Source organism: Phycomyces blakesleeanus, assembly GCF_001638985.1.
Source record: "Phycomyces blakesleeanus NRRL 1555(-) unplaced genomic scaffold PHYBLscaffold_10, whole genome shotgun sequence".
In the NCBI taxonomy this organism is placed as follows: domain Eukaryota; kingdom Fungi; phylum Mucoromycota; class Mucoromycetes; order Mucorales; family Phycomycetaceae; genus Phycomyces; species Phycomyces blakesleeanus.
This window is the reverse complement of record NW_017265143.1, coordinates 411,555-434,929: the sequence shown is the minus strand read 5'-3', so window position 1 is coordinate 434,929 and position 23,375 is coordinate 411,555. Positions and strand designations below refer to the sequence as shown.

The 23,375-nt window shown below is 40.9% G+C and overlaps 8 protein-coding genes across 8 annotated transcripts in view; 7 read left to right on the top strand and 1 right to left on the bottom strand.

Moving 5' to 3' along the window:
* The window catches only part of PHYBLDRAFT_77797 (carbohydrate-binding module family 13 protein), a gene marked incomplete at its 5' end in the record, with an annotated part of 29,585 nt that extends 18,830 nt beyond the window's left edge, over positions 1–10,755 (top strand). Inside the window, 4 exons of the mRNA XM_018443299.1 lie at positions 2,949–3,575; positions 5,406–7,908; positions 7,978–8,052; positions 8,117–10,755. Of these exons, the coding sequence (XP_018291746.1) occupies positions 2,949–3,575; positions 5,406–7,908; positions 7,978–8,052; positions 8,117–10,593 (5,682 nt within the window). The 3' untranslated portion in view covers positions 10,594–10,755. The remainder of the gene's footprint in view (positions 1–2,948; positions 3,576–5,405; positions 7,909–7,977; positions 8,053–8,116) is intronic.
* A 1,059-nt stretch (positions 10,756–11,814) lies between these two features.
* On the top strand, positions 11,815–12,347 carry PHYBLDRAFT_168141 (hypothetical protein; the record flags this gene model as incomplete). Its single annotated transcript, XM_018435808.1, has 3 exons — positions 11,815–11,865; positions 11,958–12,046; positions 12,113–12,347. The coding sequence occupies 3 exons, from the start codon at positions 11,815–11,817 to the stop codon at positions 12,345–12,347; spliced, it is 375 nt and encodes a 124-aa protein (XP_018291745.1).
* Positions 12,348–13,973: 1,626 nt separating this feature from the next.
* Positions 13,974–15,398, top strand: PHYBLDRAFT_124728 (hypothetical protein). The gene is made up of 4 exons (XM_018429007.1): positions 13,974–14,220; positions 14,290–14,400; positions 14,469–14,702; positions 14,816–15,398. Exons 1-4 carry the CDS (start codon positions 13,989–13,991, stop codon positions 15,208–15,210), a joined length of 972 nt encoding a protein of 323 aa, XP_018291744.1. The 5' UTR covers positions 13,974–13,988; the 3' UTR covers positions 15,211–15,398.
* A 415-nt stretch (positions 15,399–15,813) lies between these two features.
* On the top strand, positions 15,814–16,802 carry PHYBLDRAFT_168139 (hypothetical protein; the record flags this gene model as incomplete). The annotated part of the gene is made up of 3 exons (XM_018435807.1): positions 15,814–16,219; positions 16,303–16,372; positions 16,412–16,802. The coding sequence occupies 3 exons, from the start codon at positions 15,814–15,816 to the stop codon at positions 16,800–16,802; spliced, it is 867 nt and encodes a 288-aa protein (XP_018291743.1).
* Positions 16,803–17,531: 729 nt separating this feature from the next.
* PHYBLDRAFT_124725 (hypothetical protein) lies at positions 17,532–18,764 on the top strand. The gene is made up of 6 exons (XM_018429006.1): positions 17,532–17,558; positions 17,623–17,779; positions 17,855–17,876; positions 17,956–18,064; positions 18,175–18,210; positions 18,282–18,764. The coding sequence occupies exons 1-6, from the start codon at positions 17,553–17,555 to the stop codon at positions 18,411–18,413; spliced, it is 462 nt and encodes a 153-aa protein (XP_018291742.1). The 5' UTR covers positions 17,532–17,552; the 3' UTR covers positions 18,414–18,764.
* On the top strand, positions 18,733–20,031 carry PHYBLDRAFT_90117 (hypothetical protein; the record flags this gene model as incomplete). Its single annotated transcript, XM_018443745.1, has 5 exons — positions 18,733–18,943; positions 19,035–19,151; positions 19,256–19,649; positions 19,732–19,885; positions 19,957–20,031. Coding segments are annotated over 5 exons (951 nt in total), but the record flags the coding sequence as incomplete, so codon positions are not given.
* Positions 20,032–20,466: 435 nt separating this feature from the next.
* On the top strand, positions 20,467–22,057 carry PHYBLDRAFT_181320 (hypothetical protein; the record flags this gene model as incomplete). The annotated part of the gene is made up of 6 exons (XM_018438452.1): positions 20,467–20,589; positions 20,696–20,994; positions 21,079–21,178; positions 21,232–21,310; positions 21,386–21,527; positions 21,606–22,057. The coding sequence occupies 6 exons, from the start codon at positions 20,467–20,469 to the stop codon at positions 21,622–21,624; spliced, it is 762 nt and encodes a 253-aa protein (XP_018291740.1). The 3' UTR covers positions 21,625–22,057.
* Positions 22,058–22,088: 31 nt separating this feature from the next.
* PHYBLDRAFT_77792 (hypothetical protein) lies at positions 22,089–23,322 on the bottom strand (the record flags this gene model as incomplete). The annotated part of the gene is made up of 6 exons (XM_018443298.1): positions 22,089–22,413; positions 22,479–22,659; positions 22,772–22,855; positions 22,908–22,990; positions 23,139–23,226; positions 23,288–23,322. The coding sequence occupies 6 exons, from the start codon at positions 23,320–23,322 to the stop codon at positions 22,321–22,323; spliced, it is 564 nt and encodes a 187-aa protein (XP_018291739.1). The 3' UTR covers positions 22,089–22,320.
* Between the last annotated feature and the right edge of the window lie 53 nt (positions 23,323–23,375).

Below are 23,375 nucleotides of genomic sequence, written 5' to 3'. Positions count from 1 at the left end.
CCGTGATTGAAGGTGTCGAGGTTACCGAGGAGAAGCCTACCGTTGTTGTTAGAGAGACCACAGAGGGTACAGTCGTCGTTGTAGAAGGTGTCAAGCCCACCACCGAGAAGCCCACTGTCAAGGATATCAAGAAGGTGTTTGAAACCATCGAGAAAACTTCGGTTATTGTCGAGGGTATCAAGATCACTGGCAAGAAACCCAAGATCGTTACACAGGAGACCGAGGAAGGTACCATTGTTGTGATCGAGGATGTTGAGTTCATTGACGAGCAGCCTACCGTTGTGGAGGATGTTACTACTGTTATCGAGGATACCGAATCCACTGCTATTGTTTTGGAGGGTCTCGAGACCATTGGTGACAAGCCCACTTTTGTTGTGAAGGAGACCGACAAGGGTAAAATTATTGTGGTTGAAGGTGTCAAGGTTATCCACGAGAAGCCCACTGTCAAGGATATCACCACCGTCGTCAAGCAGATCGAAGAAACCTTTGTGATCGTCGAAGGTATTGAAGTTACCGAAGAACAACCCACTGTCACTGAGGAAGTCACCGAGACAATCGTTGTACGCGGCGTTAAGCCCACTTCCGACAAGCCTGAGACTGTTGAAGACGTAGTTAAGACCATTGAGGAGACCACAACTAGCGTTACCGTCATTGAAGGTGTCAAGCCTGTTGATGACGAGAAGAAGCCCACAGTCGTTGTTAAGGAGACCACGGAAAAGACCGTTGTTGTCGTTGAAGGTGTCAAGCCTGTGTCCGACAAGCCCACTGTCAAGGACATTGAGACTGTCATCGAAGAAGTGACAAAGGAGACTATCGTTGTTGAAGGTGTCAAGGTGGTTGAAGAGCTCAAGCCTCTCAGTGACAAGCCAACCATTGTTGAAGAGGTTGTCCGAGAAGTAGTTATTGTCAAAGATGTTGAAGTCTCGGAAGATAAGCCCAAGATTGTGGAAGATGTTATCAAGACCATCAAGGAGACCGATACTGAATTGATCGTCATTGAAGGCGTTAAACCCACCGAAGACAAGCCTACTGTAACCGAAGTCACTGAGGTTACCGAGACAACTGAGAAGACCACTCTCATTGTTGAAGGTGTTGAGAAGACCGAAGAAGTTCCTACTGTCAAGGACATCACCACTGTCATTGAAGAGGTTACCGAGGAGTCTATCGTTGTTGAAGGTATTGAGGTTGTCAAGGGTGAGAAGCCAACCGTCACTAGAGAGACCAAGGAAGTGATCGTCGTTGAAGGTGTCAAACCCACTGCCGAACAGCCTGAAGTGGTTGATAATGTTCGTGAGACCGTTACCAAGACTACAACTACCACTGTGATTGAAGGTGTCGAGGTTACCGAGGAGAAGCCTACCGTTGTTGTTAGAGAGAGCACAGAGGGTACAGTCGTCGTTGTAGAAGGTGTCAAGCCCACTACCGAGAAGCCCACTGTCAAGGATATCAAGAAGGTGTTTGAAACCATCGAGAAAACTTCGGTTATTGTCGAGGGTATCAAGATCACTGGCAAGAAACCCAAGATCGTTACACAGGAGACCGAGGAGGGTACCATTGTTGTGATCGAGGATGTTGAGTTCATTGACGAGCAGCCTACCGTTGTGGAGGATGTTACTACTGTTATCGAGGATACCGAATCCACTGCTATTGTTTTGGAGGGTCTCGAGACCATTGGTGACAAGCCCACTTTTGTTGTGAAGGAAACCGACAAGGGTAAGATTATCGTGGTTGAAGGTGTCAAGGTTATCCACGAGAAGCCCACTGTCAAGGATATCACCACCGTCGTCAAGCAGATCGAAGAAACCTTTGTGATCGTCGAAGGTATTGAAGTTACCGAAGAACAACCCACTGTCACTGAGGAAGTCACCGAGACCATCGTTGTACGCGGCGTTAAGCCCACTTCCGACAAGCCTGAGACTGTTGAAGACGTAGTTAAGACCATTGAGGAGACCACAACTAGCGTTACCGTCATTGAAGGTGTCAAGGCTGTTGATGACGAGAAGAAACCCACAGTCGTTGTTAAGGAGACCACCGAAGAGACCGTTGTTGTCGTTGAAGGTGTCAAGCCTGTGTCCGACAAGCCCACTGTCAAGGACATTGAGACTGTCATCGAAGAAGTGACAAAGGAGACTATCGTTGTTGAAGGTATCAAGGTGGTTGAAGAGCTCAAGCCTCTCAGTGACAAGCCAACCATTGTTGAAGAGGTTGTCCGAGAAGTAGTTATTGTCAAAGATGTTGAAGTCTCGGAAGATAAGCCCAAGATTGTGGAAGATGTTATCAAGACCATCAAGGAGACCGATACTGAATTGATCGTCATTGAAGGCGTTAAACCCACCGAAGACAAGCCTACTGTAACCGAAGTCACTGAGGTTACCGAGACAACTGAGAAGACCACTCTCATTGTTGAAGGTGTTGAGAAGACCGAAGAAGTTCCTACTGTCAAGGACATCACCACTGTCATTGAAGAGGTTACCGAGGAGTCTATCATTGTTGAAGGTATTGAGGTTGTCAAGGGTGAGAAGCCAACCGTCACTAGAGAGACCAAGGAAGTGATCGTCGTTGAAGGTGTCAAACCCACTGCCGAACAGCCTGAAGTGGTTGATAATGTTCGTGAGACCGTTACCAAGACTACAACTACCACTGTGATTGAAGGTGTCGAGGTTACCGAGGAGAAGCCTACCGTTGTTGTTAGAGAGACCACAGAGGGTACAGTCGTCGTTGTAGAAGGTGTCAAGCCCACTACCGAGAAGCCCACTGTCAAGGATATCAAGAAGGTGTTTGAAACCATCGAGAAAACTTCGGTTATTGTCGAGGGTATCAAGATCACTGGCAAGAAACCCAAGATCGTTACACAGGAGACCGAGGAAGGTACCATTGTTGTGATCGAGGATGTTGAGTTCATTGACGAGCAGCCTACCGTTGTGGAGGATGTTACTACTGTTATCGAGGATACCGAATCCACTGCTATTGTTTTGGAGGGTCTCGAGACCATTGGTGACAAGCCCACTTTTGTTGTGAAGGAGACCGACAAGGGTAAAATTATTGTGGTTGAAGGTGTCAAGGTTATCCACGAGAAGCCCACTGTCAAGGATATCACCACCGTCGTCAAGCAGATCGAAGAAACCTTTGTGATCGTCGAAGGTATTGAAGTTACCGAAGACCAGCCCACTGTCACTGAGGAAGTCACCGAGACAATCGTTGTACGCGGCGTTAAGCCCACTTCCGACAAGCCTGAGACTGTTGAAGACGTAGTTAAGACCATTGAGGAGACCACAACTAGCGTTACCGTCATTGAAGGTGTCAAGCCTGTTGATGACGAGAAGAAACCCACAGTCGTTGTTAAGGAGACCACCGAAGAGACCGTTGTTGTCGTTGAAGATGTCAAGCCTGTGTCCGACAAGCCCACTGTCAAGGACATTGAGACTGTCATCGAAGAAGTGACAAAGGAGACTATCGTTGTTGAAGGTATCAAGGTGGTTGAAGAGCTCAAGCCTCTCAGTGACAAGCCAACCATTGTTGAAGAGGTTGTCCGAGAAGTAGTTATTGTCAAAGATGTTGAAGTCTCGGAAGATAAGCCCAAGATTGTGGAAGATGTTATCAAGACCATCAAGGAGACCGATACTGAATTGATCGTCATTGAAGGCGTTAAACCCACCGAAGACAAGCCTACTGTAACCGAAGTCACTGAGGTTACCGAGACAACTGAGAAGACCACTCTCATTGTTGAAGGTGTTGAGAAGACCGAAGAAGTTCCTACTGTCAAGGACATCACCACTGTCATTGAAGAGGTTACCGAGGAGTCTATCGTTGTTGAAGGTATTGAGGTTGTCAAGGGTGAGAAGCCAACCGTCACTAGAGAGACCAAGGAAGTGATCGTCGTTGAAGGTGTCAAACCCACTGCCGAACAGCCTGAAGTGGTTGATAATGTTCGTGAGACCGTTACCAAGACTACAACTACCACTGTGATTGAAGGTGTCGAGGTTACCGAGGAGAAGCCTACCGTTGTTGTTAGAGAGACCACAGAGGGTACAGTCGTCGTTGTAGAAGGTGTCAAGCCCACCACCGAGAAGCCCACTGTCAAGGATATCAAGAAGGTGTTTGAAACCATCGAGAAAACTTCGGTTATTGTCGAGGGTATCAAGATCACTGGCAAGAAACCCAAGATCGTTACACAGGAGACCGAGGAAGGTACCATTGTTGTGATCGAGGATGTTGAGTTCATTGACGAGCAGCCTACCGTTGTGGAGGATGTTACTACTGTTATCGAGGATACCGAATCCACTGCTATTGTTTTGGAGGGTCTCGAGACCATTGGTGACAAGCCCACTTTTGTTGTGAAGGAGACCGACAAGGGTAAGATTATCGTGGTTGAAGGTGTCAAGGTTATCCACGAGAAGCCCACTGTCAAGGATATCACCACCGTCGTCAAGCAGATCGAAGAAACCTTTGTGATCGTCGAAGGTATTGAAGTTACCGAAGAACAACCCACTGTCACTGAGGAAGTCACCGAGACCATCGTTGTACGCGGCGTTAAGCCCACTTCCGACAAGCCTGAGACTGTTGAAGACGTAGTTAAGACCATTGAGGAGACCACAACTAGCGTTACCGTCATTGAAGGTGTCAAGCCTGTTGATGACGAGAAGAAACCCACAGTCGTTGTTAAGGAGACCACCGAAGAGACCGTTGTTGTCGTTGAAGGTGTCAAGCCTGTGTCCGACAAGCCCACTGTCAAGGACATTGAAACTGTCATCGAAGAAGTTACAAAGGAGACTGTCGTCGTTGAAGGTGTCAAGGTGGTTGAGAAGAAGCCCGAAACCAAGACTCGCGAAGTCCCCACAAAGGAAGTCGTTATCCCCGAAGGTACCGAACACGGCCTCAGCATTGTCGAAGAAACAAACAAAACTGTTTCCGGATGGTTGTCTGGTTTGGTTACCCGATTCACCAGTCCCACTGATGAAGATAACAAGCCTACGACCACTACCGAGCGCAGCATCGAGCATGTTACTGTCACATCTGAGAAGGAGCTTGACCGCATTTGTGATGAAGCTAAGGAGAAGGTTATCACCCAAGTTTCTAAGGTCACCGGTCAGAAGCCCACCAAGGAGGAGCAGGACAAACTTGTCCGTGCTATTGACTCGATGAAGGAGACTGCCAAGGTCACTCTTACCGAAGTCAAGGAAACCACCATCGCCCACAAGGACAAGCCTGAAGATGTGACGGAGAAGCTCCAGACCATTACTGACAAGACTCATGAACATATCACTACTCATTACGAGACTGTGAAGGACACCATTACTGACGATCATGTCAAGCGTGTCGAGATTATTGAGTCAGAGAAGCCAACTGTCACTGAAGTTGTTACCGAAACCGTTGTTATCCGCGATGTGAAGCCTACTTCTGAAAAGCCCAAGATTGTGGAAGATGTTGTCAAGACCATCAAGGAGACCGATACTGAATTAATCGTCATTGAAGGTGTTAAACCCACCGAAGACAAGCCTTCTGTAACCGAAGTCACTGAGGTTACCGAGACAACTGAGAAGACCACTCTCATTGTTGAAGGTGTTGAGAAGACCGAAGAAGTTCCAACTGTCAAGGACATCACCACTGTCATTGAAGAGGTTACCGAGGAGTCTATCATTGTTGAAGGTATTGAGGTTGTCAAGGGTGAGAAGCCAACCGTCACTAGAGAGACCAAGGAAGTGATCGTCGTTGAAGGTGTCAAACCCACTGCCGAACAGCCTGAAGTGGTTGATAATGTTCGTGAGACCGTTACCAAGACTACAACTACCACTGTGATTGAAGGTGTCGAGGTTACCGAGGAGAAGCCTACCGTTGTTGTTAGAGAGAGCACAGAGGGTACAGTCGTCGTTGTAGAAGGTGTCAAGCCCACCACCGAGAAGCCCACTGTCAAGGATATCAAGAAGGTGTTTGAAACCATCGAGAAAACTTCGGTTATTGTCGAGGGTATCAAGATCACTGGCAAGAAACCCAAGATCGTTACACAGGAGACCGAGGAGGGTACCATTGTTGTGATCGAGGATGTTGAGTTCATTGACGAGCAGCCTACCGTTGTGGAGGATGTTACTACTGTTATCGAGGATACCGAATCCACTGCTATTGTTTTGGAGGGTCTCGAGACCATTGGTGACAAGCCCACTTTTGTTGTGAAGGAGACCGACAAGGGTAAGATTATCGTGGTTGAAGGTGTCAAGGTTATCCACGAGAAGCCCACTGTCAAGGATATCACCACCGTCGTCAAGCAGATCGAAGAAACCTTTGTGATCGTTGAAGGTATTGAAGTTACCGAAGACCAGCCCATTGTCACTGAGGAAGTCACCGAGACCATCATTGTTCGTGGCGTTAAGCCCACTTCCGATAAGCCCGAGACTGTTGAAGACGTAGTTAAGACCATTGAGGAGACCACAACTAGCGTTACCGTCATTGAAGGTGTCCAGCCTGTTGATGACGAGAAGAAGCCCACAGTCGTTGTTAAGGAGACCACCGAAGAGACCGTTGTTGTCATTGAAGGTGTCAAGCCTGTGTCCGACAAGCCCACTGTCAAGGACATTGAAACTGTCATCGAAGAAGTTACAAAGGAGACTGTCGTCGTTGAAGGTGTCAAGGTGGTTGAGAAGAAGCCCGAAACCAAGACTCGCGAAGTCCCCACAAAGGAAGTCGTTATCCCCGAAGGTACCGAACACGGCCTCAGCATTGTCGAAGAAACAAACAAAACTGTTTCCGGATGGTTGTCTGGTTTGGTTACCCGATTCACCAGTCCCACTGATGAAGATAACAAGCCTACGACCACTACCGAGCGCAGCATCGAGCATGTTACTGTTACATCTGAGAAGGAGCTTGACCGCATTTGTGATGAAGCTAAGGAGAAGGTTATCACTCAAATTTCTAAGGTCACCGGTCAGAAGCCCACCAAGGAGGAGCAGGACAAACTTGTCCGTGCTATTGACTCGATGAAGGAGACTGCCAAGGTCACTCTTACCGAAGTCAAGGAAACCACCATCGCCCACAAGGACAAGCCTGAAGATGTGACGGAGAAGCTCCAGACCATTACTGACAAGACTCATGAACATATCACTACTCATTACGAGACTGTGAAGGACACCATTACTGACGATCATGTCAAGCGTGTCGAGATTATTGAGTCAGAGAAGCCAACTGTCACTGAAGTTGTTACCGAAACCGTTGTTATCCGCGATGTGAAGCCTACTTCTGAGAAGCCCAAGAATGACGAAGAGGATGTTTTGGAAAAGATCGTAAAAACATCGCTTGCTATTGGAGGTGCAACTGCTATTGCTACTGGTACTATTTTACACGAAGAGAAGAAACCCGTGGAAAAGCCCGAACAAAGAGATATCTCCGTCGTGGAAGATGTTATTGTTGAAGAAACTATCGTGATTTCAGAGCAAGAGACGAAGAAACAGCCCAAGGTCAAGAAGCCTCAGGACATTGAATTGGTGAAGAAAGAAAACGAAGTAGCGGTTTCTATCATTGAAGATACAAAACAATCTACTATCGGCTGGTTCACAATAGTAACTAAGAAAATTGCTGATCGCGTCAAGCAAGGTGGAGAAAACGTTGCTAAGGATGTTACCTATATTGTTGAGACTGCTGAAAAGGAAATCCAATCTATTTTGGAGAAGAAGCCCGTTAACTTGAGTGAGACTGTTGACTTTAAGGTCAACGAGGGTATCTCTACTGTTAAAAAATCAATCACAGAACAAATCACTGCTGTTAAGAAAGCCATCGAGACCATCGAAGTCGATGCTTCCCCTGAGGTTGCAGAGAAGCTGTTGAAGGTGTGCGAAGATTCGAAGAAGGAGTTAGATACCGTATTTGTAACTGTTACCGAAACCATTGTTGTTGATGATGTGACTCTGGAAGAAGTCGATGGTAAGTGTCTGCAAAATTCAATTTTAGGAAAGACGTTTTGCTTATTTTTTGTTTTGTTTTTATACATAGTCGTTGTTGATGAAGAGCATATTATTGTTAAAGATGATATTAATGAAGTCGATACTACAAAAGAAATTGTCAGAGGCAAGTATAAAGTTTTTTTTTCTATGTTTTATTATTTTTTAATACTAACGAAATATACTTTTAGCTATTACTGAAGAGCAAGTAGCTGTTGTCCAGACCGCCCAAGATGCTACTGAATCTGTCCGAAGCTGGTTCACTATTCTTACTGATAAGATCAGCTCCTTGTTAGATCTTGATGATGATTGTGAACAAGTTAACTCCAAGACCAAGATTGCTATTGCCGAGGCTGAAGAGGAAATCGCAACCAAGATTGCTGAGTTAAAGGAGACCGCCAAGTCACACACTGTTGATTCTGACGACCAGACTACCGCAGACCTTAAACTGGATGAGTTCTTTGGAAACCTTCAGACATCTGTTAATGACCAGCTGAAGACCGTCAAGTCTACCGTTGTTACTGTCACAACTGAAGACAACAAGCAATCGGTCAAGGATAAACTTTCTGCTGTTAACACCAAGCTAAATGACCAAGTTACCAACTACTTTGATGTTGTTCAAAAGGCAACCGTCACTGTTGTTGAGTCCGGAAACGATGTCATTGAACGTACTGTCAAGGACCGCGTCGAAGATGCCAAGTTCCAGATTGAGACTGGTACCCGTACAATTACTCGAGGTGTTAAGAAGACTAAGGATGAGGTCAATGAAGCTATCGTAAAGGTTGCGACTGGTGCTGCCACCATTGCTGCTATCTCTACAGCCAAATCCCAGAGAAAGCCTGAAGATACTGTTGAAGTTGTCGAGGAGAAGGTGACCGAGCAGGTTATTCAAGTCGTTGAGGCTCCTAAGGTTCAGCAAGTCCAATATGCTGTTTATGACTGGTACACAACTCTTTCCAAGAGAATTACCGATCGTGTTAGCCAAGGCGGTGAGAATGTTACCGAAGATGTCGAGAAGATTACTGAGTCCGCTCAGAAAGAACTTGAAGTAACCATTACTAAGGCCAAGGAAGAGAACGTCGAGGAAGTCCCTGTGTCTCAGACCGAAAGCGATAAGGTTGAGAAGAACTTCTATTCCACACTTGAATGGATCCGTTCAAACGCCAATAACCAGGTCAACCAGATCAAGACTATTGTCAGCGAAGGAGCCAACAAGGTGGACGTAAAGTCTCAAATCGATAACTTTACCATGGTTGCTAGACAGCAGGTTGGCAATGCCCTTACCATTCATACACCAGTCAAGACTATCAAGAATGAAGAAGCCCCGACCACTGTCACCAGCACCCAGACTGTCACCAAGGTGTCCCAGGACGGCTCAATTGTAAACGTTGTTGTCATTGTCGATGAGACAAAGGAAGAAGTCGAAGAACGTACAAGAACAGAGATGGTCCACGTAGTAGATGAAACGAAGACCAACCTTGCTGGATGGCTCGATGGTCTTTTGGTTTCTACAAGAGAGATCATTCGTCGTGGTGGAAACAACTGCAGAGAAGAAGTTACATTGCTTGTAAAGAATGCCGAAGAAGAGGCTACCCAGCTTGTCCAGGATGCAAAGATCAAGTTTATTACTATCAACAAGTCAGCACCATCCCAGTCCGAGGAGATCAGAACTTTGGTTTCAAAGACCCAAAAGGAGGCTCTTGACTGCCTTGATAACATTAAGGATACCATTCACTCCAGAGTTGTTGTGATCGAAGATGTAGTTTCAAGCTCTGACGATCTGTCGAACTTTGATGTCATTGACGAGAAGTTGACCTCTACTGTGACCCGTACCAAGAACCAGATCAAGACCATGTTGGATCGTACCACTGAGAGCTCTATTGGTGCCTCATTCCAGGGCAAGACCATTACCTGGACCAAGACTCTTGAAGTTCCCCGTTCGTTCGGCGAAGTCCGTGCATTTGCATTCGATGTTGCTGGTACTGCTGTCGATTACTTGACAACACTTCTCAAGGTCTGGCGTACTGTAACACTTACCAAGCGTACCCACCTCTATGGATTTGATTCCCAAGCATTTATCATTCGTTGGTACAAGCTTTACCTCATAGAGAGAACTATCTACGGCAGATCCACATCCGACTATGAAGTATTCCGCATTGTTCTTATCCGCCTCTTGAAGGAGAGATCTATTGAACACCTCTTCACTGATTACGATGTCAAGACTCTCTGTTCTGCCTGGAGCCGCCTGGATCTTTTCTCTGATACTGTGACCAGTGTCCGTAGCATCAAGAAACAGAGCAAGATGGATGCCGTTGCCATTTCCCCCACATTCTCTACTCGTACCATGGTCGACCTTGCCCGTCACGGATGTCTCTGCTGGCATGCTCAGTTCACAAGCGAGATGTTCGCTGCCACTTCTGACGGATCAACTGCCGAAGTTGTTGTATCTGGCACTACTGAGTTCCTTGCCCTGGAGCATCCTGGTCAGCTTGCCGTTGTTTCTTCCAACCCTCTTGTACTTGAGGCTGCTAGAAAGCAAGGCTCGCGCACTGTACTTTTGAACCGTTATGATGAGACATACAACACTACCTACGACTTGAAGGTCGAGCGTCTTGATGTTCTCGCTGAAAGTTTCCACTCTTTCTTGAATGAAGAAGCCACTCTTTAAAAGAGTCTGCTAATAGTATAGACTGAAATTGAATAGTATTTAGTTATGGATTTTTGATATTACTTTACTGTTTAGAAACACAGCATCTACTTCAACTATGTTAGCTTATCATATATTTATCAATATATATATATCAATAAAATTGTTTGAATTGTCAAAATTATGTTTTCTGTCTGCTCCTTTTCTTAATTTATCTGTGTTTGCGTTAAAGTAGTAAAAAAAAAGGTAACCTCTCTTAAACCATCTATACATTTTAAGTGTAATTCGAACACTTTATCACTTTAATCAGAGTAAGATTTTAAGGTGAATCATTTGGACGTACAAGTCGCATTACATCTTTAAGAGAATGAAGAAAAAATAGGCTACACATCAAGCATTTGATTCAAAATTTGTATCACCTAACTCACGTTTAATTTTAGTGATATATATATATGAAATTCAAAGCAAAGAATATAAAACGGTGAAAAAATACAAGGAGTCTAAATATTGCTTTGATATAGTTACAGGATAATAATAATAATAAATGATTAGTATCTTTAAACGACGCTCCTTTATATTTATCTAGTTAAGTATATATTAAATTATTATGTAATAAATGTATGTTATATGTATCTATATACATACATATAAGTGCTATAAAATACAACATTAGTAAAGAGGAAGAAGTTTGATTTTTGCAAGCATTTTTCTATTACTCTTATAAGTACTCAATTTACTGACTTGTAGTATATACGCTGACACAATCTCTTGGTGTATCATCCCTACTAACAAGTGCTTTTGAAAGCAACATCCAAGACTTCATATCTCTAGTCATTTGTGTATTGAAATGTAATGAACGAACTTATCCTCTTCTAAGTTCTTACTATCAAGACATAATTACAAGCAGCCGGGTGGGTGGCAGAACTTATTTGACCGCATTTCCAAGGAGGACTAGCATAATTGGTTTGGAGGATATTGTTTATGTTCATAATTACAGCATTTTCTACTTTAAATTCAGACAATGTTAGTTTTTTTTCTGGACGAATGCATATTTTTTTTCATCTTTTGGTCAAAGCAGCAAGCTCTTTCATTCTCGGCTCTTTTTACATAAACGCTAAAGGTCAAACCAGCCAGTAATTTTCATTCCATAACATTTACTTTTCATACATTAATCAGGCCTAAACCAATAGACTTCTAGCAAGTAAACTTTACGTTGACCTTGATCCACATTTTGTCTAGGTAATGGGAGATTGGCCTGGATTTCACAGCCGATATCATAATCCAATAGAAGATGTAGGAATGATGCGTTTACTTTAAAAATAGGGATTCAATGTTTGTATTTGATAAAATTAGTATGTATAATCACTGTTCTTCATATTTTCCAGGCATATTTTCAAAAGTTCAAGCAAGTCCCCAGTCATCACTCATATCACCCCTCTCGAATACCGAATGTAACCTGTCATGGTATTCTAAGGTAAATGTTACAAATAGTCATTTTTTTTTAAAAAAAAGATATTAATATTCTTATACATAATTTTAGATATACCAATCCAAATTTTTTGGAGGACATGGATCAGTTGCTCTTAAAGCACAGTTTGTGGAATAGATATTTCTTATTCTTGAAATTTAGATATATACTTAACCGATTAAGGCATGATGGTACAATTTCTGGTACATTCACTCGTGTTATTCAAGTTGGAAGTATTATAAGACTCCCAGAAGATGTTCCGGATGACTGTTGTGTGAGACAAAAACTGAAAAGACCAAGAATATAAATATTCCGACCTACTTATTGTCCGGGGATCTCCAAGGCATCTTTTCGGTAAGCTATCGCATTCTTTGAATAAGTCTTAGCGAATTGTTCTCTTATTGATTCATGTACTTCCTTGAGGTGGTGAAATAGAAAGGTGCTTTGTATTGATTGCAAAAAGAAACGTAGTGGGTTAAAGGTGTGATATTTAAAAGTAGCTATTTTTGAATTACATTAATAACAAGGAAATAAGAAAAATTGAAATTGAAGCCTATAGAATAAAAGACAAAGAAAGAAAAGTGGTGCTTCATAAAATAAAAGAATCTTAAGCCAACCCTTAAACCTCGGAAAGTCTTTTAAAGATCTCGTAATAAGGTTGCTTTTTAAATATATAATATAATATTATGAGATATTGTGTCTCTCACACTTTCCCCCCAACGAATCTCAATCAAACCTTTTATCCCGGGAAAAAAAACATAAAACTTAAAATAATATCATAAAGTAGTTTTCCCACTTGATATATAGATGTTTCCATTTATTATATGTACCTTTATTTCTTTACACAAACTCACATCTCCTCAAACTTACTTTCTAACTTGCTATATCTGTTCAACCTAAACACTAATGCCAGCTAAACAAATCCCTCCGAAACTGAAAGGCCAAATTCTATATTATCTCCCAGCCGATACGCGGCGTGGGGGACGACCCCACATCAATATACTAGGCAGTAATATCAAACATTAAAGTACATTGTATGAATGGGTTATACGATTAGATTTCTTCCTGCGTTGTCAAGCGCAGCTTTTGGTACAAACTGTAGGTTATATATAAAGTACTGAGCAGGCTGGTGAAAACACCAAGAGATAATTCACTTCTTTAATTTTAAATACAATTTATAAATGTATAAATACTACCAACTCTTCTTTTCGGTTTAATAAAGATATATTTAAATGTCCTTACGTTTAAAGTGCCTGGCTTTATTTTATGGATTTCCTGTCCAAAAGGAGATTTTTGGTTTCCTAAAGAAGATCATCAGTCTAGGGGATTTTCAATAAGTCAATCCCCACTTTCTTATATAATCTGAGAATTCAGCTTTTTGATCTACCGCACTTCCTTATAGTCTCAGCTATTTCTATTCCTCACTAGCGCTCCACTAAAACTTGCTTACAGACAGACGTATAAACAAATGAATGGACTAGGTATTCCATAATACATAATATATATATATATATATATATAACAGGATCGCGTACTAAACAGAAAAAGGCCACAGCTGTTAAAAAGAAGAAGAAGAAGAAAATTGCAATAAAATTCCCTTTATACAAAATTCTTATGACATCAGCAGGATTTATCCGGAGAAATAAAACAAATCAATAATGACCTGGTAACTGGCGGAAAAGTACGAAGCCCAAGTTTTATATCAGAAAGGTTACGCCAAACAAGAGTTAAATATATACTCCTTTAGGCATCAGTGACAAGTAAAATATAAAAATAAAAAATAAAAACCATGAATTCCTCCATTTGGCAAAGCTTCCCAATTCACTTTCCCCATCAGTTCGTTTTTTTTCCCGGCGGGCGTACAACCCCCGCAATAGAAGTAATAAATAGCTCTCATCTCAGCCCGAGATATTCTTCAAAATCACCTTTTTCTCTACTACACATCATTATGGCCTCTGCAGAATACGTTTCCCTTAGCCGCACCGGCGACAAGATGCCCCTCGTTGGCTTCGGCTGCTGGAAGATCTCCCCTGAGGATGCTGAGAACACCATCTATGATGCCATCAAGACTGGTTACCGTCTCATCGATGGTGCTGCTGACTACGGAAACGAAGTCGAGGTTGGCCGTGGTATCAACAAGGCTATCAAGGATGGTCTTGTCAAGCGTGAAGAGCTCTTTGGTAAGTCTTTTTCTTGTCATTAAGTCGCAATCAAAACGGCTAACAAGACATATTTTATTTGTTCATAAGTCGTCACCAAGCTGTGGAACACCTACCACAACAAGGCCAACGTCCGTCCTTCATTCGACAGACAGCTCCAGGATTTGGGTCTCGAGTACATCGATCTTTACTTGATTCACTGTAAGTATCTCTGTCAAAATACTCAAGCGCGAGTGTGAGAATATCAAAACCTAACCTTATACCAATAGTCCCCGTTCCCTTGAAGAATGTCGAGAAGTCTGCTGCCTATCCCCCTGGCTGGTACGCTCCCAACGGTGCCACCGCCATTGAGTTCGAGCGTTCCCCTATGCACGAGTGCTGGAGAGAGCTTGAGAAGATTGCCGAATCTGGTCTGGCCAAGAACATTGGTATCTCCAACTTCAACGTCCAGTTGATCTTGGATCTCTTGACTTATGCCAACATCAAGCCTGCTGTTCTCCAAAGTAAGTTTTTCTATTCTTCTCTATTATTTGAACACGTAAAAGTGTGTGTGTGTGTGTAAACGCGATATATCAAAAAAAAGGACGCGTTTATTAATCAAAATTGCCTTTAATAGTCGAACTCCACCCTTACCTCCAGCAGACTCGCCTCGTTGAGTGGGTCCAGTCCCAGGGTATCAACATCACTGCTTACTCTTCCTTTGGTCCTGCCTCTTTCATCCAGTTGACTGAGGATGGCAAGTCCGCACAGCCCCTGTTGGAGCATGAGGTTATCAAGTCCATTGCTAAGAAGCACGGAAAGACCGCCGGTCAGGTTCTCCTCCGCTGGTCCCTCGACAGAAACGTTGCTGTTATCCCCAAGAGCATGCACGTTGAGCGCATGCAGTCTAACCGCGATATCACCTCCTGGAGCCTCGATAGCGAGGACCATAAGCAGATCAAGACCATTGACCGTGGTCTCAGATTCAACAACATGGACAGCTACGGCTTCAACCTCCCCCTCTTTGCTTAAATCCAATCTGGAATTGTATTTGTTACTTTTATTTTCTTTTAAGAAAAAAGGCATTTATGCGTGTATATTAAACAACAACAAACAAACAAACAAACAAACAAACAAACCTGTTCAAATGTGATTTGATAATGCAATGGAGTATGTGAGAATAAATAAATGGTGGTGGTGGGTCATTATGTAATTTGCTGAAAACAAAAAGGAAATACAATTTAACCGTGTAACCAAAGTTGAAAGAGCTAGCTTTTCGCCATCACTTATGAGAAAAAGCATGACATGTAGTTTGTAAAGAAGGAAATGTGCAAAGATAGAGTCGAGAGTCAATGCTTATTATGCACAGATATAGGAAAATATAAACAAAGGTACGCGATCCTAAGATGCATACCGTTGTCTCAAGGACGGCTTAAATATTCATGTAATACATATACGTGTCCAAGTATTGATGTGAGAAAACCAAGGAGCAATTTTTAAATAGAAAATTACACAAAAATCTGAAGAGAGAGGGAACTCTATCCAAATTGAATTCTATGTGACATTGGTATAGAGGACAGCTGGGGTCTTTGGATCTCATGTCCCTTGAAATGGGCCTTCTGGCAAGACGCGCTTATGAAATATAAGCTTCCGCGTCTAACACAGAGCCATGCTATACTGTGGTCACATATAACTTTGGCAAATCACAAATTGTGCTGTGAGCTCAGGCTCATCGGAATCCCAATTCTCGCTCTAAGCATTCTTCCGTATAACCGCAGTAATACTGATCAATTGATCTGCAAAGGGGATCCGGTGTGGCCAACAAATAGCACTATAAACGAAAATATAAGTAGACAGAGAGTTGTTGCACTCTTCCGGTCTCTGAGGGACATTATAAATGCCAGAGTAACACTAAATACTCTGTCAGAAGCCCCAGGCAGATTCACTCCTTTACTGACGCGCTTATTTTCTTCCATTGAATCTGAACAAAACAGCCACCGCGAATACGACGTGAGGAGACTACCTCTTCAAAAAAGATCTAGTATGTTCCCAACTCCTTCATCGTACTGACGTTCCGTAACCTTGTCTGTAGACGAATTATCCGCATTTCTTTCCGGTGAAAAGTTGCCAAGAGATTACAACGATCAACTTCGACTTTTAAGATATTAAAATTCCATGAATTGAGAATTCAAACGTAAGTGAAAAAAAAAGCGCAATATCATAATAATTAAAGCAAACATACTTCCAGAATTGAAAGTATAGTGCCAAATGGAGAGAATAAGCAACTGTTTGGAAACTTGGTCAGATCGGACGGCTTCAGTGTCGATTTTTTGTTCTCCAAAAGACGAAGCAACCAAAAAGAAATGGCTACCAAGGTTAATCAAATTGATCTCAAACTTGATGGTTTTGGTAGACGAGAAGTCGAAGAATCATATCTCCCAATAGCAGTTGACCCCGGAAGAAAAACAGTTTTTTGTGCAGTAGCTGATTTAGACCTTGATGTTCGAAGATGCACCACTAAGGAATACTATCATAGGCCTAGTTCAACAAGGTACAGTTCTGAACTGAACAAGTTAAAGAAAGAGAAGCATCAACATCATAGAAAGTGCGATTCCTACCAATAAGACTTCTGACCCAGAAAAGTACCTGCATTGCATCGCCAAAACATGTACTTGAAAACAAACCATATTCTGGAGAAGAATCTTACAGTTTCAATTTACTATGCTTATTAAAAGAAAAGCACCTCTCCATATTATTCTTAAGACTATTAAAGAGTTTATATATATATTGTAATTGAACGCTGAATCTATATATAATATTCTATTCTCATGGGTTTGCCCAACCAAAAAAAAATTCTATTAGAAAATACAAAGTTAGTCAATGGTTCAAACGTCTTCAAAAAGATCTGATATACATAAAAATAGGTGCGTACTGAATACTACCAATAAAGAGATTTATTAAATATACATACAATATCAAAGAAATCTCTTTTGGATTTTAATACTTGTCAATTTAAAATCCTCTTATTCACTATTCTTTTTTAGCCATTCTTGCACCCTATTATTAGTATTCTTTATGGATTATATATAGAGCTTTTATTACGCACGCACGCACGCACGCAAGCATATTATTATTATTTTGGTTGAAATATCTATTGGCTTTTATAGAATATGGTAGAAATTTGTGCTGGCGTGTATTATGATCTTTTAACAAAAAAAAAACACCCTTCATTTTAAAAAAATGTATGCCTCTTGGTAAGATTTGCTGACCATGACGCAACAAAAGGCGGGGCCCAAAAGGTGTAAATAGATATACAACCTACAGCCAACCACGTAATAGACATTTGAAGTACAAGCGTTTCTTTTCAAGCAACAATGGCAGTGAGTACACCAACAGACCCACAGCCTTTACTACAAGACTGAGACACCCCATATTGGTCTCTAGATCAAGTGGCTCCTACTCGTGAGCCGTCAAGGCAAGGTTCGTCTGACCAAATGGTTTGTCACCATTCCACCAAAAGAAAAAGCAAAGATTGTCAAGGATGCCACCCAGCTCGTTTTGGCCAGAAGAGTCAAGATGTGCAATTTCTTGGAATACAAAGGTATTGTTTTTTTTTCTGTAAAAAAGAAGAAGAATCTAGTACATAATAACTCAACATCTCGATTGTAAATCCTAGACCAGAAGATTGTGTACCGAAGGTGAGATATGTGTATATTACATCTATACACTGACAAATTTTGAGATGTGTATACAGAGGGGTTGCTCACAATCCAATAGATATGCGAGTCTTTTCTTTGTAGTAGGAATCAGCCAGGATGATAACGAGCTTATTACTTTAGAGATCATCCATCGTTATGTCGAGATTCTTGATCGTTACTTTGGAAATGTAAGTGAAATGAGGCTACTTGAAAATAAAAATAGAATAAACTGTTTCTCTCTTTCTCTCTCTCTCTCTTAAAAAATAAAATAAAATAAATAATAACAAAAATCCTGTAGGTGTGTGAATTGGACTTGATTTTCAACTTTCAAAAGGTGAATTACTATTCAACTATTATCTACATCTAAAAGCAACTGTTCAACACTGATCTAACGGGTTTATATAGGCCTATTTTATTCTAGATGAGTTAATTATCGCAGGAGAGCTTCAAGAAACAAGCAAGAAATCTGTCTTGAGAGTTATCACACAACAGGATCAGTTTGAGGAGCAAGAAGTTAATGAGCAAAAGGCTGGCTAAATTATACACAAAGAAAGTCGGAAGGGACCAAAATGATATATGCAGTATGAGTCAGGATGAAGAGAGAGAAAGAGAGAGAGAGAGAGAGAGTGAGTCACATACTCTGGAGGACAAAATACGCTTTATCATGGACCCTTTCTTTTCTTGTCTTGTCTTGTATTGCCTTTTTTTCTACTTTTATATAATTACTACCATACCAAGAAATCCAATCATGGCTACTACTATAAAACCATTCTCGTCTCGTATATTTAATTTGACATCTTTAAAAACACATGTATTGCTTCAGCGAGCTTATTCGACTATCAAATACCCTATAAATCAAACAAAACCACACCATTTTCTTACCACAGCAGACTTCTCAGCAGAGCAGCTTTATGAACTTGTTAATAGAGCAATACAATTTAAAATTGAAGCCAAATATGAGAAAAAGACAACAGATAAACCTTTGACAGGAAAGACTCTAGCTCTTATTTTTTCCAAAAGATCCACACGTACTCGTGTAGCTACCGAATCAGCAATGACATATTTAGGTACAGAAAAAGTATATTATATGAATGTATCTTATCCCCTCCCTTTTTTTTTAAAAAAAAAGTTAAGACTAAAATCAAATCTATGATTAAGGTGGTCATTCGATGTTTTTGGGGTCTCAAGACATTCAACTCGGTGTAAATGAATCCTTGCTAGATACATCTCGAGTAGTTAGCTCTATGGTTGATGGTATTATGGCCCGTGCCGGTGGTCATGATCAAATAGAGGCAAGAATTTATATCCCTTTATATTTTATCTTGGCTTAATACTAACCATCGTTTTTTTTTAAAAAAAAATATAGACATTCGCCAAAGAGTCTACTGTACCAGTTATAAATGCCCTTTCAGATAAATACCACCCTACCCAGATCTTGGCTGATCTAATGACACTTCATGAGCACATTCACCATCGTAGTCAATCAGCAACTAAAGGACAGTACACTGCTCATATGCAACACCCTCGCGAGACGCTTCCCGGACTGCGTATTGCTTGGGTGGGTGATGCCAATAATATTCTCCAGGAAATGCTAGTATCATTTCCTAAGTTGGGCATAAGTGTTGCTGCTGCTTGTCCTTCTGGATACACTTGCGCTGAAGATATCGTTGCTATTGCAAAATCTGACTCCAAAAAAACAGGCGCCCAAATTTTATTTACCACCAAACCAGACGAGGCCGTAAAGGATGCGGATGTAATTGTGACCGATACATGGTAAGTACTAATGGACATATATATATAGGAGTCTGTGTGCTCTTTATGTACTGATAGTCAACTTTAATTTGTATAATTATAGGATAAGTATGGGACAAGAAGCTGAAAAGGCTAGGCGACTGAATGAATTCAAGGGATATCAGGTCACTATGGAAATGGCCAAGAGAGCTGGAGCCAAGCCTGATTGGGCATTTATGCACTGTTTACCTCGTAAGCAAGAGGAGGTTGATGATGAGGTAAAAACTTTATGTGTCATAATGATTGAGAGTGATAATTTTGACCAGACTTCTGAACTATGGCGTTTTAGGTGTTTTACTCTGATCGATCACTCGTATTCACTGAAGCAGAAAACAGAAAATGGACTATTCTCTCAGTCCTTGATACTTTTATTGTCAAGGGTGGTGTATCTAATTAACTTTAATTCATATATTCATAATACTGGTATATCAATATTATCAACGTTATAAATCACCCTTTTGTTGCTCTTATAATTTTTCTTTTAATAAAATAAAATATGTGTTAAGTTAAGAAAAGTCTCATCTCGTCTCGTCTGGTTTCAATTTTAATCTTAATTTTTATTGGGTCCAAATTAATTCTTCTTTTCTGACGCAAGTTATACTTTTGTAGAGCGCAAATTTTATTTGAATTGGCGCAAGTAGCTGTAGATAGAGAGAGAGAGAGAAAAGCTCTAACGCAAAACAACGGGCGTGATTTTTGTCCTCCTTGGTTAAAAATAACCAAAGCGATCACCAATTTTCCCATTCATCCGTTTTTTAACCGCAGAAGTAAAAAAATAAAAATAAATCAAGACATTCAAATGGGTCTTCGAGGCAAAAGTGTTGCTGTGGTCGAGAGTGGAAGCGACCAACCAAAGAACTATGAGCACTTTGCTAATCATCGTGTAGCACACATCATACAGGCATGTTATAATCATGAGAATGTAGATGAATGCATTACTTTCAACGAAATGACCTCCTCTTGGAAACAGTAATTATTAATTAATTACATAAATAAATACCTTATTTTATTTTATTTTTCTTCAGTAGAATTCAAACTGGGATTGTGGAATAGCATGTATTGCCATGGTTTTGCAAGGTCTAGGCATACGATGTAGTCTACGCAGCCTTGCTGAGCAATGTGCTGTCGAAAGTGTCTGGACCATCGATCTCGCAGTTCTTTTGCGTAACAATTACGAAGGAGACTTTACATACTACACAAGCTATTTTGGAAGTCGTCGAGAACATCAAGAAAACAAGTTCTATCAAGATGATTTTGACGAAGACGAAAGACGTGTAAATAAGCTGTTTGGGTCCGCGAAAAGCAAATCCATTCATGTAGTGCGAATGTAAGTTGTGTGTTTTCTTTTTTTTCTTTTTTCTTTCTTTCCTGTAGATAAACCCGGTTGAATACTATTGACATTGTCTATCAGGATGCTACCTATGGATGACTTTAAGCGCTTTCTTTACTGCCAGCGCTTTGTAATCGTTGTGTTAGTAAATGCCCGTTTGTTAAAGTGCCAGAAATGCAGGGTAGGTTAGCCTGGAAATATAATGCAATGCAATGTTTCTAAATACTGTCACAGGAGCAGCGAAACTGTGTTGTGACTGTATGTGGCCAATTTGACTTCTTTTTTGAAAAGATGAAGGGATATGATTACATAGGTAAGCGATGAGATTCACTGGAATTAGGCTGTGCTTTCTTTCTTCTCTTTTTACTAACATTTTCTATTCAAACAGGCCATTTTATATGTTTGATTGGCTATGACCCTACAGAAAACCTGTTTATTTATCGCGATCCAGCAGTTGTATATAGCTACTGCACCATATCTGCCGAAGATCTTGACAATGCTAGAAAGGCAAGCGGAACAGACCATGATTGGTAAGCAAGTTAATGTATACCTACATTCATTTGATATGTACATATTAAATAATATGACTGACCTGATGATTATTATAGTATCGTTATCCAGATATAATATTACTCTTACAGTGCTTCAAGGGTGACCAGGGATTCTTCTTCTTCTTCTTTTTTTTTGGCTAATTGATATCATGACTGAGGAACTTCCTGCTTGGATTTGGTAAATAAGTCGCTCGATATGGATCAGAATATGTGGTACACCTCGGCATTAGTACATCACGCATTGAAATGAGGCCCAAAGCGCATTTGATTGTTACTATTATTATTACTATTATCTGCAGATTTACATGACAAAGTAAGGGAGGAATATCGAGTCCAGACACGTACATATTGCCTTGTTCAACTGGCAATATAATCTAGCTCACCATCATTATAGCATTTCAAGTAGCAACAGCACAATTCTTTATACAATTATCAAACATGTACATATAACCCAAGCATAATATATTATACATACACAAATACATACATACATACATATATAAATATTTATATTTAATGTGAGCTAAAGATAGTTCATTTGAATTATCAGCCCAATTGACCATGTTATTTTTGTTTTATTTTTGTTTTAAATCGGTATATACCAATTCAACTAATACTGACTATATATATATAACACCACAGCAATACCAGTAGTAGTAATAGCAAATGAGGTTTGGGTCTTATTTTGTTCTTATTGTTTTGTAATTTACTGGGTAGGTAGTGTGTTAAAAGAAATCAAACTGTCTATTGTCATCGAATTTATTAAATGTAGCTAATTTTCTTGACTCAGTCCAGGAAGAGTGATAACTGAGGGTTGTCTATCATATTCTGTATGATGTCTGAGACCCAGGCTGACAGACAAGATCTAATTAAACACAGAAAACAAATAAGCATTTGCTCCCAGGTACAATTTTGATCACCACATCTAACCTCATCCAAAAGTTTACGCAAGTGAGCGTTATCTTCTTCAATCTGCTTCAGCTGTTGCTCTGTAGTACTGTGCGCCTTTTGAACTGCTTCCAGTGCTTCTTTCAAGGTAACAGTCTGAGATTCCAGGTTTTCCAATGCATCGTCCACATAGTTTCTTCGGTGTTTTGCAGAAGAATGTGATCTAAAAAGATGGATAGTTACCACACAGGCGGCTCGGGTCTATCTTATATATTCTCATTACTTTGTATTATTATTATTCTTTTTTATTTATTTATTTATTTATTTTTCTTTACCGCCAGCTCTCGGCAATGATGATAGTCGCAGCAACCGAAAATACAAAAGATTCACTAAGGAAGTTTGCTCCACTCTCAATAGCTCTATGTCATGTTAAAAGATATTCATCAGACGATAAATCCTTTATGTTATTACCTGGCATCATTAAGAGGTCGAATGACTTCTTTTTTGTAACCCAAGAACTTCATTTTTAATGTCATTTCCAACTTGTGGGATTGCTGTTTAATGTGTCAATGTAGACATTGAGTAAGCTACTAATTATAGTAATAAGATAAATAATAGACAAGACCAACCGGCCGAATTTGGAGGTGTGGGTCTATTGCTCTACAAAGTACAAACTACAGCAGCAAGATAATGATAGTTCACCTGAGCAACATTGATGCAGAATTCACGAAATGTTGGATGTTGTTTGGCCTGTGTTTTGATGGATGTTGCCACAGGTTTGGCCAACGTTCTTGTTTTTATCGGTTTTTTTTAGTACTCTAATGAAACTTTTAAGGTTGTAACAAATGTACCTTATCAGCAAGGATCCTAGCTTTAATGTACTCATTGTCAAGTCGTCTTATTCTCTTTTGGAATACCCAGGGCAGCAACACGTTCAGG

Coding starts and splice junctions, on each gene's coding strand:
- PHYBLDRAFT_124728 (XM_018429007.1), top strand. CDS start 13,989: ATGGCCTCTGCAGAATACGTTTCCCTTAGCCGCACCGGCGACAAGATG. Junction 14,401..14,468: donor CGATCTTTACTTGATTCACT/GTAAGTATCTCT, acceptor TTATACCAATAG/TCCCCGTTCCCTTGAAGAAT. Junction 14,703..14,815: donor CAAGCCTGCTGTTCTCCAAA/GTAAGTTTTTCT, acceptor TGCCTTTAATAG/TCGAACTCCACCCTTACCTC.
- PHYBLDRAFT_124725 (XM_018429006.1), top strand. Junction 18,065..18,174: donor TTGATCGTTACTTTGGAAAT/GTAAGTGAAATG, acceptor AAAATCCTGTAG/GTGTGTGAATTGGACTTGAT. Junction 18,211..18,281: donor TGATTTTCAACTTTCAAAAG/GTGAATTACTAT, acceptor GGGTTTATATAG/GCCTATTTTATTCTAGATGA.